General features: G+C 38.2%; 1 protein-coding gene across 7 annotated transcripts in view; it reads right to left on the bottom strand.

The window, feature by feature from the left end:
* SNCAIP (synuclein alpha interacting protein) overlaps nt 1–15,824 on the bottom strand; it is a 63,736-nt gene that overhangs the window by 17,064 nt on the left and 30,848 nt on the right. For 2 of the 7 annotated variants that reach the window (XM_006913314.1, XM_006913313.1), the window contains exons 3-6: nt 14,437–15,305; nt 12,602–12,781; nt 6,967–7,080; nt 519–644 (exon numbers count right to left, since the gene is read on the bottom strand). In XM_006913314.1, coding sequence (XP_006913376.1) covers nt 519–644; nt 6,967–7,080; nt 12,602–12,781; nt 14,437–15,305 — 1,289 coding nt within the window. The remainder of the gene's footprint in view (nt 1–518; nt 645–6,966; nt 7,081–12,601; nt 12,782–14,436; nt 15,306–15,824) is intronic. The other 5 variants (XM_006913315.1, XM_015590360.1, XM_015590358.1 and 2 more) reach the window with 4 other exon arrangements.

The following is a 15,824-nucleotide window of genomic DNA, read 5'->3' as shown; positions in this document are numbered from 1 at the left end:
CAGAGAAAGAGAGTGGGGAAATACATTCTCTAGCTTACTATTTCTTAATTCTGAAGAATTATTCTAACCTAGTCTTGAAAAAATCTGTCCTGTTTTTCATACACCTGGGAAGGAGACATGTGCCAATGGTAGCAAGACCCATCTGCCATTTCAGAGACTGAGAGATGTCAGTCTGGTAGTGATCTCCTCCCATCTTGAGAATATGGAGGTATTTAATGTCTATTGTCCTCAGCCTTGGAGTTTAAAGTAATGTTGAGAGAGAAGGAATACTCCCTCTCAAGTTCAACATCCTATGATACTTAAGGAGAATCTTGTAGGGCTATTATGCCTTTATGTGTGAAATTCTGAAAATACAACTATATCAGTATTATTCCTTATTATCTACCACAATAGAAAAAGCTGATTTAATCCATTCTTCCAGTGAACAAAATTTCTTTCTCTCTCTCTCTCTCTCTCTTTTTTTTTTTTTATTACTTGATAAACTCATTTCTCTGTTTAAGGCAGCGGGGCCAGTGTACCTGTATGCACCCAAGGTAGCCATGCTGTGAGGCTACGTGAACGGCGCTGTTCCCATCCTGGTCCACTTCATCCAGCGAGATGCCCTGTTCTTGCATAAACTGAAGAAGCCACAAAAGAATTTTTTCCTGGAAACACAAAAGGGGTGGAATGAACAGAATATCATGTAGAGAAATCTAATAAGAGACAGAGGAAAACAGAACTCCAAATGAAGTTAAGATATAACCAACCTTGCAAGAGAAAATTCCCATGCAGTATGAACTGAAAATTCATGACTCTGCCTGATGTCAACGAAAGGCGAATGCTCAGAGAATTTTAAGAGCAGGAAGTTATCTCTGAACTGCTTTTGTTTTACTTACTTATTCTATAGATGGGAAAGTTGATCTGCAGAAAGTTTGAGAACCTCTTCAAAGTCACACACCTGAACAGATTCAAAGTAAAAACCAGAATCCAAGTCTTTCGATTCCAAGGCCATGATTTTGCTACTTACTTTTACTGTCTTCAGTCTTGAAGAATATTATTATAAAACCTCAAACTATTGAGATAACTAACTTGTACTTTTAAGTTTATAATGCTTCAACCATGTCTTCCTAATCCCATGCTTCCTACAACCAATAGGTTTACAAAAAGAGGCGACACGTGAAATTGCCAAATATAAGATAACCTCACCAAATAAAACTGGGACCCTCTCGATTTTTCTGACCAAATAAATATGGGTGGCATTTTAAAGGCAAAGCTTTCTCTTCTTCCATGATACAGGAAGGGCACCTAAAGCTCTGAACATAACCTTTCAAAAGCAAAGACGTGGAGCAGTCAGTGTGTGTTACCACAATCTGTTTGTATTTTACCCACTGAGCCTTTGTGGTATTTTCATGTTATGCTTGGCTTCAGGAGAAAGCAGGGGGGTGGGATTTCGCTGTTTAAAATAGAAAAATTAAATATAATGTTAAAAAAATATGAGAGTGGTAAAAACAACAGTATGAAGTTAGTGGGTGGAATTTGACATTTAAAAAGATGATCATGTGTTTGAAAAAGCCTTGAACCTCTTCTTAGCCTTTTAAAGGATTTTTTTTCCCTAGTTATTTGCTCGGACTGGTCATGAACTTTTATACTTTTCTGGATTAAATTTGCCTTCACCTTCTGAACATGCCAACTAATCTGCTAAAGGAATGTTGGATAAAAACAGCCAACTCCTTTAATGTTGTGCTCCTCATGTGGGGAACAGGGCACTGTTTGTGAAGGCATCTGGGACATCAGGGGCAGACTGAACATTTGCACCACACCTTCTCCACATGAGCAAGCAGCGGGTAAGACCCCTCAAGAGCAAGGAGAGAAAAATGTACCTACGACCTACTAAGAATGCATCCAGGGAAGGCGGAGTGAGTGTTAGCTTCAAAAGCAGACAGACCTTGTGGAAAGTGAGACCCTCAACATTCCCAGAGGATGAGGCTGAGCAGAGCCTGGAGGCCGGGCTGGAAGTCAGAATCTGGATGAGGATCTGCCGATAGGCTTAATCCTCTTCTTCAGAGGCAAACTTGGAGAAAGTTGGTGCCGAAATTTGGACCAGAGTGGGTGATGTTTCACATGCATAAGGTGGAAACATTTGCTTTATTTTCCCTTATTTGGTGGGGAAAAAACTGGATTATTTTTGTTTGGAGACCAGTGATTGCACCATGTGATCTTAACTCCTTAAAAGATCCAGATGAGTGGATGCATTTCAGAATAAAGGGCATACTACCTGGTTGGAAGTCTATAGCTAAGACACAGCTGCAGCTGTACAGGTGACAAGGACAGCCCTGCCATGGTCAGTGGGTCATTTTCAAGCTTGTGGAGACTGGACTTGCACCATGATATTAAATCATGGAATCTTAATACCACTGAGTATAAGAGATTTTAAGGAATCATCCAATTTAAACACCCTTACTTAACAAATCAGTATACTGAAGAAGATAACTGTATATTTTCTGATTTCCCAACAGCTCCTTTCTTTAGTAAGTAAAGTTCAGAAGAGTTCAAGATATTGAGAAATGTTTTATATATGCCTTCTGGTCAGGCACATTTTTATATTTTCAGACTCAATTAAATATTATAGTGGATATGTCTATTCCACATGCACAGAAAATGCCCTTGACTATAATTCACAGTGTTTTGACTTTTAGTAATGGGGCTGTAGGAGATGGAATACTGCACTTCATAAGTCTAAGAATTTTTTTCCTTTTAGAAATCTGCGAAAGAATCTGGAGACCTGGATTTTGCAGGGGCTTGATAATTGGGGGGAACAAGACGAGGTCTGTGAGAGGCAAGAGCTGCCCTGGCTCCTGATGGCTCCCTGAGTCGATTCAGTCCATATTGTTACAACGAGCTGCCTTCTTCTTTTATGAAGGTGTGGATAACTCTTTCTTCCTTATAACTAAAGACTGAACCCTAATCGATATGTAATATCATGTCGTTTATTGTAAGATAAATGTATATCCCAGAGATGGTGAAATGTGAAAAAAAAAAGTACATCTAAGAATTGCTTAAATAGGTTAAGGCCTAAATAATTATTTAATAAGTTTCTCTTATATTTTACTTATGGTGAAATAAATAAGCTAATACCGATAGCAATAAAAATAATAAATTGGAAGGCATCCAGTAATCATAATAGCCAAAAATTTATCTAGTACCTGTGACAGGCAGTGCTTCATGGAGCTTCTCTCATTTAGTCCTCAGAACTACCCTGTGAAGAAGGTTCCATCATCACCATTTGAAAGATGAGGACACTGAGGTCCAGGGAGACCTTTTCTTCTTTCTTTTTGAAAAAATAAACGTATCCAAGGCCACTAAGCTAGTGAGTGGTAGGGCTAAGATTTAAACTCTGACAACTTGACTGAGGAGCCAGTGCTCTCCATGACTCTCTGCCTTCTGAGTATTCATAGCCACAACTGCTCAATGCCCCATGACCGCTTACTCTGTAAAAAAAAGACAAGGGTGCTACCCTTGCACCCTCTGGGTCACAGAAAACAGGGTTAACTGCTCATCAGTCTTTGGGTTCATGGAGCTCTGTGTTGCTTCGACTTTGCCAAAGATCAGTCCTTGGAGAGTAGATGAATGCTCACGCTAATCAAAGATTTTTCTGTTTTGCTTTCATCTGCAATTGCGGCGCTCTCAGTGTTGTTTACTTATTTCTACCCCATGGTGGTGAAACAATAAAGTCAAAGGAATCTTTCTCCTTTTTAAAGTAAGTTGTGGAAAAACAATAACATACAGCCAGTGGAAGCGCTCCCCTCTCACCAGCATGTCGACCACTGGTACGACCATTTGTAGGAACTGCTGAGCCTTTTATTTTTTCAAAAAGTACCCCACCCACCGCCTGCCTTTTAATCTGTATCAGGGCAAACATTTAAAATGAAGAATGAACACCACAGTGTGAGCAAAGGTATTCTTCCTGGTAAAATGCTCATTGCTAATATGAACCTTGTTTTTGTAGCAGAATCTCTTGACCACAAGTCATGTGAATGATCCAGAAACAAAATGACAGGTTTGTAGTTGAAAGTAACAGAGCCCACTGAACCAGTGACCAATGCAAAACAGGCTGAAGCCCCCAAGAAGCAGAGGGCAAGAGCTTTGCTGGGAGCCCAGAGGAGACCATTTGAACCTTCATGTTTGAATAAAACAGCAGAGCTATACAAGCAGTAGCTTTGACTTGAGATGATTTTGTCTCAATTGTTTCACCAGCAACATTTCCCTCAAGGGACAGCAAAGCAAGCTTATCTGAGGACACCCCCACTCGTTCCTGAGTCTCCCCCCACCCCAGGTTTTCTCCTTCATGCTCCTGTGCTAGCTCCACTAGGAACCGTCAGGCAGTGAAATAATTGCACCCTCTGAGACTTCATGTGTCAAAATGAGAAAAATCAATTCCTATCACCCAACGATCTATCACTCCAGGACACCACTAAAAACTGCTGGCTACTCCATGGTAGTGGAGTCTTTAAAGGTAATTTTTACAAGAAAAAGGACACAAACTGGGAGTCAAATGGAGCCTATTCTTTAAGAATCTATATAAGGGGCAGAGGGCAACTAAAATAAACCAAGAGAGGAATTTCCCTCTGTACTATCTTCTTCGGAGGTATTTACTGAAGAAACAAAACCAGAACATACTCAAGTGCCTGCTTGATGTAGAAAAACTTGCATGTGCTGAATCCATTAGAAAAGTGTTCAATAACAGTTTTCCTTGTGAAAATATTAGCCTTGTAATGGTTCCAAGTTCAGCATCTCCACAGGTTATCTGTTACATAAGTGGCTGTGGCGGATGTAGGATAGCTGGACAGAATTCACAGTTCTAATGGGTTTCTACATTTTCCACTTGGGCAGGAATAAACTCCTAAGGGCACTGCTCAACCGCTCTGCTCAAAGCTGTACTTTAGGTCATTAAAAATGCTTATCAGCTTGAAATAATAGCCTCAAGATTGATACTAGCATGAAGCAAGTATTTGACACTGCTCTTCACCTAGGTCGATAGTTTCCATATTTTCCTGTAGGTCAGCTGAGTAAGCCACACTGTTACTCAGTCAGTCCCAGAAAGGGCATTTTCTTTTGTTCTGTCTCAACAGCTTCCAAATTATGAGAAACCTGCTGTGAGAGCTGAATAGAGAAACTGGCATATATAAGCAACATTTCCCAAGACAAAGAACACCGGATACCCAGTTATTTACTCAAAGTCTCAGAACAGGGATGCGATCCTTTCTTCCTTTTCTTTGGCAAACTCTACCATAAGTGCAAGAAGCCTTTCCACTAATATCAAAATTCCTTGTTAGACTTTATATAAGCAAATGAAATGGGGAACATGAAACAATTATTCTGACAATTTGAGAATAAATAAAATTTTAGTTTATACTGAAAACCATTTATAAAGATTAGCAGTGATTAAATTCTTTCAGTCATTTGAAAATTGTATTCTGCCCTTTGCCAATACAAGCAAAAAAGAGCAAATGCTTATTAATTATTATGATTGTCTGTAGGATACCATGGGTGCATAATACACACAGAAAATGGAGTAATCATTTCAAAGACAGTGGCTTTTACAAATTTTTAATATTCTTCCTGCTCCTTTCTTCATTTAATAAATTTAGTACGGGCACTCACATCTTTGAGCTGTGTGGGGTACTTCATATAGCACAATGTGTTAGATAAAATTGTAAAAATAGTCTTCTTCAGCTATATCAATGTCACTGTAAGCAAGTTACATAAATTTTGTACATAGATGGAGACAAAAGATAAAATGGCCCTGAAGTCAGAGAATTGAGTGAGATCCAGTCTTTGCTCTTACTAGCCATTAGACCATGTACAAGTCAATTAACTCTCTTCAGTCTTCTCACCTATAGAATAGGTATAAAAATGACATGATCTAACAGGGTTCTTTTAAGGAATAAGTCAGATAACATACACAAATTCCAGTGGCATGATGCCTGGTACATATAAGAAACAGTGTGTATACATGTGTGTGCATATATATTATATATATTATAAATCGAAGTTACCATGGCACAAAATAAACCATCACCTAAGACAACTCCTAACTAAAGAAAGACGGTAGTAATATTCTCCAAGTCAATTTTTTAAACTTGAGATGGTCATACTCGAAAAAGCATAATCTCTTGTTGACAATACCACAATTTAGTGCCACTGGGGATAGTTTATGAAGCCAAACAGAATACGGTTATATGCATGAGAAGCAATTTTCTTTGCCACAAACAAACATAATTAAATCTACTTTAAAACAGTGCTGACTTTATTTTTTAAAGACTGAGGTTGGCATTTTGGGATTACATTTTTTAAAAAAGATAATTTATATTCATCCCCCTCTAAGGGTGGTAATGATGATTTTTCACTCCATACACTGGATCGTGATCCACGTACATCGACTGCTCACACTGGGATTTCCTAAAGCGGGAATTGGTTGTAACTAGCTACCGTGCTTACTCGTTTTTATGGAGGGAGATTTCCTTGATTAATACTAAAGACTTTCTTCTTAATTTTGGGTTTGAGAACATTTATTATTTTCCTTTTCGACAGAGTTAAATGTGTTTATTGTAGAAAATTTGGAAAATACTGAAAAATACCACCCCTCAAAAAAAAGAAAAAGAAAAGCCACCTGTAATTCCACTCTCTGTGATAATTACTACAAACGTGTTGTGACATAGTTTTTTCTAGTCTTCTTACTTATTTCTCTTTGTCTTTCTCCAAAATTCAAATTTGGTACCAAATTACAAGAACAGTCTTGTATCATGCATTTTAACTTAATATTATATAGTGAACATTTTTCCATAAAATTTCATCATATGGATATAGCTTCATTTTTTATCCAATATCCTGTTATGGAATATTTAAGTTGTTTAAAACACCTTTTTATGAAAAATACTACAATGAATATGATTGCTTATAAACCTGATAATTAAAAATTCTTCATACCTGGCCAAAGCAACCTGCGTAATGAATGAGGCTGGGAAAATCCTTAGAACAACTCAATTCTGCAATGGCTTCTGTTTCACTCACCATCCAGCGTACACACTCCAACTGACCATTCTAGATTTTTGAAAAAAGAGAAAAAGAAATTCAACGTAATTTAGGTTTCAAAAATAGCTCATAGACAGTAATTTTAGCAAGGAAAAAAATCACATGAATTTGGCTTTTTTATCTAGCTTAATTTATTTACAATATCACCAATTATGTTACTGATATGTGGTTTTGGCTCTACGTCAACTGCAGAATTTACTTAACTACATTTTCATTATTTTAATCAGTTATTTAAAAATGACTGTATTGAGGTATAATTTGCATACTATAAAATATACCCTTTTTAAGTTTGATGAATTTTAAAATTCCTGGCTGCATCTTTGTCCATGCCAGTGGCTTCATTGGTGGGCACCGCACCCAAGAGGGTGCCTTAAGCATGGCTTATGCCACCTTGGCCCAGCGCCCAGCACCTATGCCTCCCACAAATCACATTGTCCAATAAAACTTGACAAACATATACCCACTTATAACTAGAACTCCAATCAAGATATAGAATATTTCCATCACCCTACCAAACAAATTTCTACTAGAACTTTGCTCTCATCCCCCTCACCTGCCACAGACATCCACTGATATGATTTCTATTACCATAAAATAGAGCATGTACTCTTTTGCATCTGGCTTCCTTCATTCAACATAATGCCTCTGAGATTCATCCAAGCTATTGCTTGTATGAATAGTTTACTCCTTTTTATTGCTGAGAAGTATTCCATTGTATGAATATATCACAATTTGTTTATCCATTAACTCTTAGAATGGGCTTTTTCCCTTGGGAAGTTAAAATATTAGAATTCCAAAATAAAGAGAAAATAATCCTATTATATTGGCTCTAATGCTACTTTCACTGAAGCCCTCCCTGACTCCGTGCCCACGGTAGCTTTTTTCTCCCGTGCCGAGATCCCACACTGTGCAAAACCAGGAAAGCCATTGTGACATCTATAACCTAGTGATGAAGACTCAGACTTTGGAATCTATTTAAATCCTTAATCCACTACTCACTTATAAGACCTTGAACAAGTTACATCACCTCTGATACTCAATTTTCTCCTCTGTGAAACAGCAGGGTTAGAAGTAACTATCTCATAAAGTTACTGAGGAGATCAAATGAGATGAAGCATGCCAGCTTACTAAGCACACAATACTTCTTACTTTATACTCTCAGAGTACTCTCTTAGATCTTCATAATCACTCTATAAGACAAATGAGACAGACATTCAACTGCCTTCCTGGTTTGCAGAGCCTGGACCTTAGCACAGGAGAAAAGAGCTACTGTGGGCATGTTGTCAGAGAGTCTATTCTAAAAGCAAGACAGAAGGGGTAATCTGCTCATTCATTTACTCCTATGGAAATTTCAAGTAGTCAAGTACCAACTATACACATGCAGTCTATTCTCGTCATTTGGAATATCTAGCATAATCAGGTATGTGTTGAATAGCTTCTTGGTGTTCATTCAGATCTATCTCCTCCCTTCTTTGCCCTCCTTGCTGCCAGGGGAGGCTGATCTGTATGAACTGGCTCCCTTGCCCCCTGGCTTCTAGCTGGGTTTGGCTGATGGAGAATGATGGCAGGAGATCAGGAAAGGAGAATGAGTTGGAGGTCCTCTCCGCCTCTGGCTCACCTCTCACTGTCCCCTACCCCCACGGGGTTGCCATTGGCCAGCTGAGTTCCTCTATTAGTCAAAGGTCAAAAGTCAGCCAGTCCTTCAGTTCAGCCCTCTCTATCGCATATCCATCTCTGGGGTGGTACTGTGCTCTGGTTGTTATCCCTAGATACTGCAGTTTCCTTTGTGGGCTCCCTACACCCCATCTACCCTTCTTTTGTGTATTACTCATTCATTATAGATTTTCCTTAAGTTATACAATTTGAACATGCCAAGTGTTTCTTACCAAGATTAAAAAAAACAAAACACTGATACAATGTACTTTATTCCCTCTGAATAAAGAAAGGAATGGGAACCATACTGAGCATCTATTAGTCAAGACAGTTTATATAAACTGGTATTTAGGCAGAGCATAGAAATAAAAAGTAACATTTGATTTTAATAATTTGAGTCTTCTCTCTTGTTTTCTTGGTCTTACTAAAGGTTTACTAATTTTTAAAAATCTTTTCATAGAACTAAGTTTGATTTTGTTGATTTTCTCTATTGTTTCGCTATGCTCTATTTATTTCCATTTGAATTTTTAAATTTACTTCCTTCTGCTTTGAATTTGGTTTGCTTATCTTTTTCTAGTTTCCGAAGGTAGGTTAGGCTATTGATTTGAGATCTTTCTTCTTCTTCTTTTTTGTTAACATAGGCAATTAAAGCTATAAATTTCCCAGTAAGCACTGCTTTAGCTATATCCTTAAATGTTGCTATATTGCACTTTCCTTCATCTCCAAATGTTTCAATTTCTCTTGTAATTTCTTCTTTGATACGATTATTATTTTAGACTGATTTAATTACATATACTTGTGAATATCCCAAATTTCCTTCTGTTATTGATTTCTAAATGCATTCTCATTATGGTTGAAGAACATACTTCATAAGATTTCAACCATATTAAATTTATTGAGACCTGTTTTATGGCCTAACATATGGTCTATTTTCGGAGTATGTTCCATGTACACTAGAGAAGAATTTTGCTGTTGCTTGGTTCAATATTTCGGCTGATGTCTAATAGGTCTAGTTATTCAAGGAGGTAACATTTAAATAAGTAAAATGCAGCTAGAAGAGCAGAAAGAAATATATCACTACTGTGAGACTGAAAGCGATATCACTTGCCATAAACAGAATATGGAGAAAACAAAAGATGTTACTAAATTCTAGTGGGATATTTTTGCCTGCTCGAGTCTCTGAGCCTGGGGGCACTCAGTGTATGTTAAAAATGGGATGTCAGTAGGTTGTGTCTGAAGTCATTTTCTCACCAGACCAACATTTTCTCTTTGAGCTTAATCAGAAGGACTAAATGAGAAATAAAAAATGAATTAAGGTTATTTCATTCCAAGTCTGTTTAACTCCTAAAACAATTTCCTGTTCTGGCCTCGCTTTAGAAAAAGCAGTGCTTTCACCTTACAGAAATCTTTCTTTCCAATTATTTTGCTTAACTGTTCCCAAAGGATATTCAATAATGCCCTGAACTCCTGCAGTATCTAGTGTTGGGTCCCCCAGAAAACACTCAATAAATTCTGCACGCAACTGGCAAGAATTTATTATGTTCCATTTAAGGAGTTTAAGAGTGGGAGAGAAGAGATGTTCTTAAGCCTGAGTATGACTTCAAAGGTCTTTTTTCTCAGGTAATCTTTTTATTTGATACCCTATCTATGACTTTGCTTCCTGTCATCCAAGCCATATTATCTGAACAGCTACTGCCCATTTGTACCAAGTTTGTTTGTCTTAAATGACAGCAGGGCTCTCAGAACTGTGCTTAATGAGGTGAAGCACCACCAGCCACTTACTGGTGTTCAAAACGAGGTCCTAAAACAGAAGAACACTGACTTCTTAGGACCCTCTCAAATGCATTAATGTCCATCAAAATACACTGAATGGACTGAAGTAGGACATGTATCAGGAAAGATTTCTAAAGGGGGTGGTGCTTATTACACAATATTTGTATTTACTGCTTTTGTAAATTCTAGGTTAAATGAAGGAATAGAAGAACACTTCCATTTCTCAAGTCACTGTCCAGCAGTTAATCATGAAAAGCTTGAAACTTTTTTTGTGTCTTATGGGTTTGTATGTGTTCTTTATTAAACAAACAAAAAATGTTCCAAATTTGTATGCTGATTATATGATGGCAGTACCGTGTTGACTGGGGGAGTTAAAGAATGAGCAACATTTAATATGGATACTATAGAAGGAGTTTATACCAAGGATATTTCTTATGTATCTTCCTACTCTGAAGATTCTTAAGCTATCAAAACAATATTAGGGCATATAAATTAAGAAAAAACTTTTTATCCGACTACATAGTTAGAATATATTAAACAATCAATGCAGTCAGGAAAACTACATTGTAAGGTATAAATATTTTATAAATACTAAAACATTTAGTGTTTTAATGTCAAAGTTCATTGGGATTCCAAGGATATTTTATTCATTACTGACACATGCCCATTGATGACCAGACCCAACCCCTATTCTCCCATAGGACTCTGACATAGGGCTAGATCCTGAACTTGCCTTCTGCACTTGAATTCCTACTGACGACCTATCTGCCTTACCCACCAAGCTATCAGTTCCTTAAGAAAAGGTACTAAGTCTCATTAAAATTTGTACCATTACCTAACACAGTATCCAGGAGACGCCATACATATTGTTGAACTGAACTATACTGAACCACAACTTCACATTTGATTCCTCTTCCTTCATGATGCCTGCCTGCAGGTCAGCTCTTCATTTGATGCAACATCATTCCCACACAAGGGAAAATGATATCCACCGGGGTCATAGATTTCTTATTTTACCAAAAAGTTATTTTTTATGCTATCTTTGAAATAATACCTTATCATTGAGTACAATTAAATAAAATAGAAAACAACTTTTAATATATAAAACTTTACTGAATGGTAAATAAAAAGTCCATATTTGCATAAAAGATACATTAGGGGTAAGGCAGCAATTGCTTGTTTTTCAAATGCTATATGTTCCTCAGTGAATTCACAAGTAGATTTCTTTAACTAGAAAATTCCTCTAATAAATATTAATATAATTCCATTTATAAAAATTATGATTATTTGGCTTTTAGAAGACATTATTATATAAAGCAAAGTACATATGCAGAAGCGCAAAATGTATTATATTTTCCTGAACTTCATTTCTAGCTTCTTAATACATATATAACTCAATTTCACATTTATTTGCCAAACATCTTAGAAGTCATTTTAGTTTAATAGCTAACCTTCTAGTGATGATTATATATTTTACAGAAGCACTCTCTACAGTGTAATAAAAGACCACGTTTTCCTATCTTACAGTTTCTAGGTTTTAACTCTATCCCAGTCACCATTAATTTGCGTAGTTTTTGGTAGACAGCCTACTATGCTCTGCAAAAGCTAAACTCAAACTCAGCACTGATATTCTAAACAACTCTTAATCCTGAAGACATTTAAACTTCGGATGTGATCCACAAGAAGCCCACTTCATTATCTGAAATACTTCCTTAAAATACACCTTGTCCTCAACTGTTTTGTTCATTACATTCACATTAGGAAAAAATGAAACAGTCTCAGATAAGTTCAGGTGTGGCTAAGAGTCTAAATTGCAGTCTCCAACGAATAACAAAGTTCTTAGAACCTCAACAGATCATTTATTTTTCTTTTTATTAGTAATTTAAAGCTTACTCTCTTTGCACAATAAATTGGAATGCAATTTCAAAATCTCAAAGCCGTTAGTGACTAAAATGATTATTCTTTTAAATGTAACATGTTCATTTGCTGTTTGCTTGGTATATCACTCTTCTCTTTCTCCATTCCAACACTTTAACTCACTAGGAATCTTAAAAAATAAAAATTTAACTTTTAGCTGTGGAGGGCCCAGCCCCCAACCAGTCACCTTGATGGCCAGGCCCGCCGGTGTGAGCTTCTCGGCATTTCGCTCATTGAGGCAATCTTCTCCCATTAAAGAAGTGAGGTGCTGCAGACATTCTGCGTGGCCCTGTGACGCAGCGATGTGTAAGAGATTGTTTCCGCTTTCATCATGAATTTTGTCTAGATTGTCGGCAGCTAGATGTGGCTGTACAAATAGTAAGATTAGAAAACTTAAGTCAATAAATCGGAAGGGGATGCTGTGGAGGGTTTGCTCTGGGAACTGGGAAGAAGAGATGAGCTTCCAGAAGTTCCGGTGGCAGCCGTGGGGGTCTAGTAGGTCAGAATTCCTGGCTATTAATTCTAATGAGTTTCCATTACATTTTTTGTTGTACTAGGTTTTAGAACATGAATGCTCAAGAGACTTATCCTCACGTGAGACATGGTGACAGAGATTGGCCGGCAAGTTTGGAGAGGCGCCAAGCTGGCTTCTAAACAGCTGTGATGGCATTCATGGTAACCGGCAGGTTCCCTGTCTCTTCCACTCAAGTGCTAAGTCCAGAAGGCCAGGCTGTGTTATGTTCCCTGTTGTAGGTTTGCTGAATGAATGAACTACTTATCTCAACCAACTGCTTTCCCTCGAACTACAGAGAACTGGCTTTGACTGCAAGCTACATGGTGCTGCCACAGATAGAGCTCCCATGGGTACTTCTAGACACTTATATCCCCAGACAAACTCCTGGGGGCATTTAGGAGGCTACCTGCCTTTGGTTTTTCCACCTCTAGCGAAGTTCGTCCCCAGAGTATGAACTGGTTGATAAAGACTGTTTGGTAAATTGAGAGGTGTTAGTATTTGGGAAGCATGAAAACATGGGAAGGACAAAAAAAGGGAATGAACCGAACAGAAATAGAGAAAAAGAGCCAAGAGAAACGGAAAAGACATTTTCAGGAGAAAAAAAAATGATTACTCTATTTAGTAAAATTATTCAATCATATCATCCTATTACAACAATAAGATTTGTGATAATAGACTAAGCACATTGCACTTATCTATGCATGGTTTTATCCTAAGTAGAATTACACCGCCAAGATGGGATGATTTTCCTGAGTGAGACTTTAATTAACATCGTAGTATTAGTCCAGGCTTGCTACTGTTTGATCCAAGCCTGGAAGCCAGAAAAGAACAGTGTAGGCAGATGGAGTATGATTTCAGCTCAACTCTCTCAGCCTAAGAACAGATTTTTGTTACATCATGTTACTCTGTGTCTAGTGTCTTTGGAAAAGCTTCTTCATGCTCCCTAGACACGCAGAGCTGGAACTAGTGAAAACTCCATGTGGGTCAGAGGGCAATCAAGCTCTAGGGTAAGCTTCTATCTGCAAATGCGTTCAAACATCCTGGTCCAACTCTTCTGAATAACGATCAGGATAGAACAGAAGACCCTCTGTTCATGTATCTGGCAGATTCACCATCATCAGGGAACTGACATCTCCACAAATAACTGAATGAGAGCACTGAAAACCATTGGAAGAGAGAGAGAAAAAAAGACAGTGAGATTCAAGTTAAAGAAAGTGCTGGGCTTTTCTGTTTTGATTTTGTTTTAGAATGTGTGTATTTATTTCAGTTGAATTCATGCAAAGTTAAAGCGAAAATACACTCACTCTATAGCCATTTGTTTTCCCCCACATTAACCTCCTGACTTTCTATTCTAAAACTCAAAAGTCAAATCACTTAACTAAACCCATAAGTAAAGATTAAACAAGAATGGGAACAAATGCATCATCATTCTGTTACTAACAAATGGAGCTAATAAAAACTGCAGTCTCTAAATTACTCATATGTACGCTGAATTAGATCATACTTACCAGGAGAGATATCTGTCCTTCTTTAACGATGTTCAAGATGCTTTTCATTTTTTTCAGATACTCGTTCCTTTCTTCGGGGCCCTGGGAGCTGGCCCAGTTCATGCCACCGATCTGCTCTTCTAGCTTGGGTTCTGGTGCTGAGGACTGCAGATGGAAGGCCCTGAGCTGGCAGTCTGGCACTGGCTTCTCAACTTTTCGACCATGAGGATCACTAAAGGTATTGTTTAGGAAGTCCTTACTCTGGTTTTCAGGCTCATATGCGGAGCCACATTTAACCAGAGGAGGCGAGCTCTCGCAGTCTTCAGGGGAGGATTTTTGCTGGTCGTGGAGGACAGATGACGCTTTTCTCAAGTGAGGGCTTTTCACAGGAGAAAGAACACAAAACGGTGTCATGTTGGCCAGTGAGTTCTCAGCACTTCCTGTAGGGCAGGCTTTGCCGGAAAGGCCATTGATGGTTGTGCATAAACCCAAAATCCTTTTTTCCGAAGTCACCTTGGTAAAAGTGGCAAGCTGTTGACTGGATTTAATGTAAGGCACATCAAGGATCTCATCCATGTCGAGGTCATAGTGCTCCAGCTCGCCCAGTAATGCGTTGGACCCCGCGGTCCTACTTTGGGGGCCGCTCTCTCTCCCCCCGGGGCCAAGCTCCTCCGGCTGGGGGCCCGGATCGGAATCACCTCCTTTCTGGTACTCCACCTTCTGGTTTTTCTGGTCATCACTTTCATTGTTGTCTAGAGTCTCCGGCTGATGTTTCAGCGGAGAAACTCGCTTCACTGGGCGGAACTTACTGTACACATCGGCGATCCCCGTGGGCTTTTGCACATTTGTAATAAGAGTGGAGACACTGCAATTCCAGCTAGAGCTAGAAACTGTTTTAAAATAAAAGAGGAGACGATTAAAATGAAACACTGAAAATATCTTGGCCACACAGGCAGACATGGTCCACCCAAGTTATGTTCAAAGTAAGCCCCTGTGTGAAGGAACGACTTAGAATGAGTATCACGAAACAAAGTTCATACTTACCATTGGAGAACGGTGAAAGATAAAAGAAAGTTATGATATGTCGGCTCAAAATTAATTAAAAAATAGTAGAAATGGTAAAAGGAGAGGGTTAAAGAAAAAAACCTAGACGGATATTCAGTTTTATTCCCTGGAAGGTTATATCTGCCTAGCAATATTTTGAGACTTGTCACCACCCTGAAAAACAGAATTGGAGGATAGGATCCTTTGTGTTAAATGAACTTCCAAACTAATTTAGGGAGAAAAGGGATGTATGCACACACGTTCATACATGCACACAACCATATACACATATATATGCACAACTATAAAGCTTAAGAAGTCCCATATAAAAAAGGGATAAATTGTTTAATATTGGGCAAACAAAC

Source organism: Pteropus alecto, unplaced genomic scaffold (assembly GCF_000325575.1).
Source record: "Pteropus alecto unplaced genomic scaffold, ASM32557v1 scaffold20, whole genome shotgun sequence".
NCBI classification, from domain to species: Eukaryota; Metazoa; Chordata; class Mammalia; order Chiroptera; family Pteropodidae; genus Pteropus; species Pteropus alecto.
This window is presented reverse-complemented; position numbering and strand designations above follow the sequence as displayed.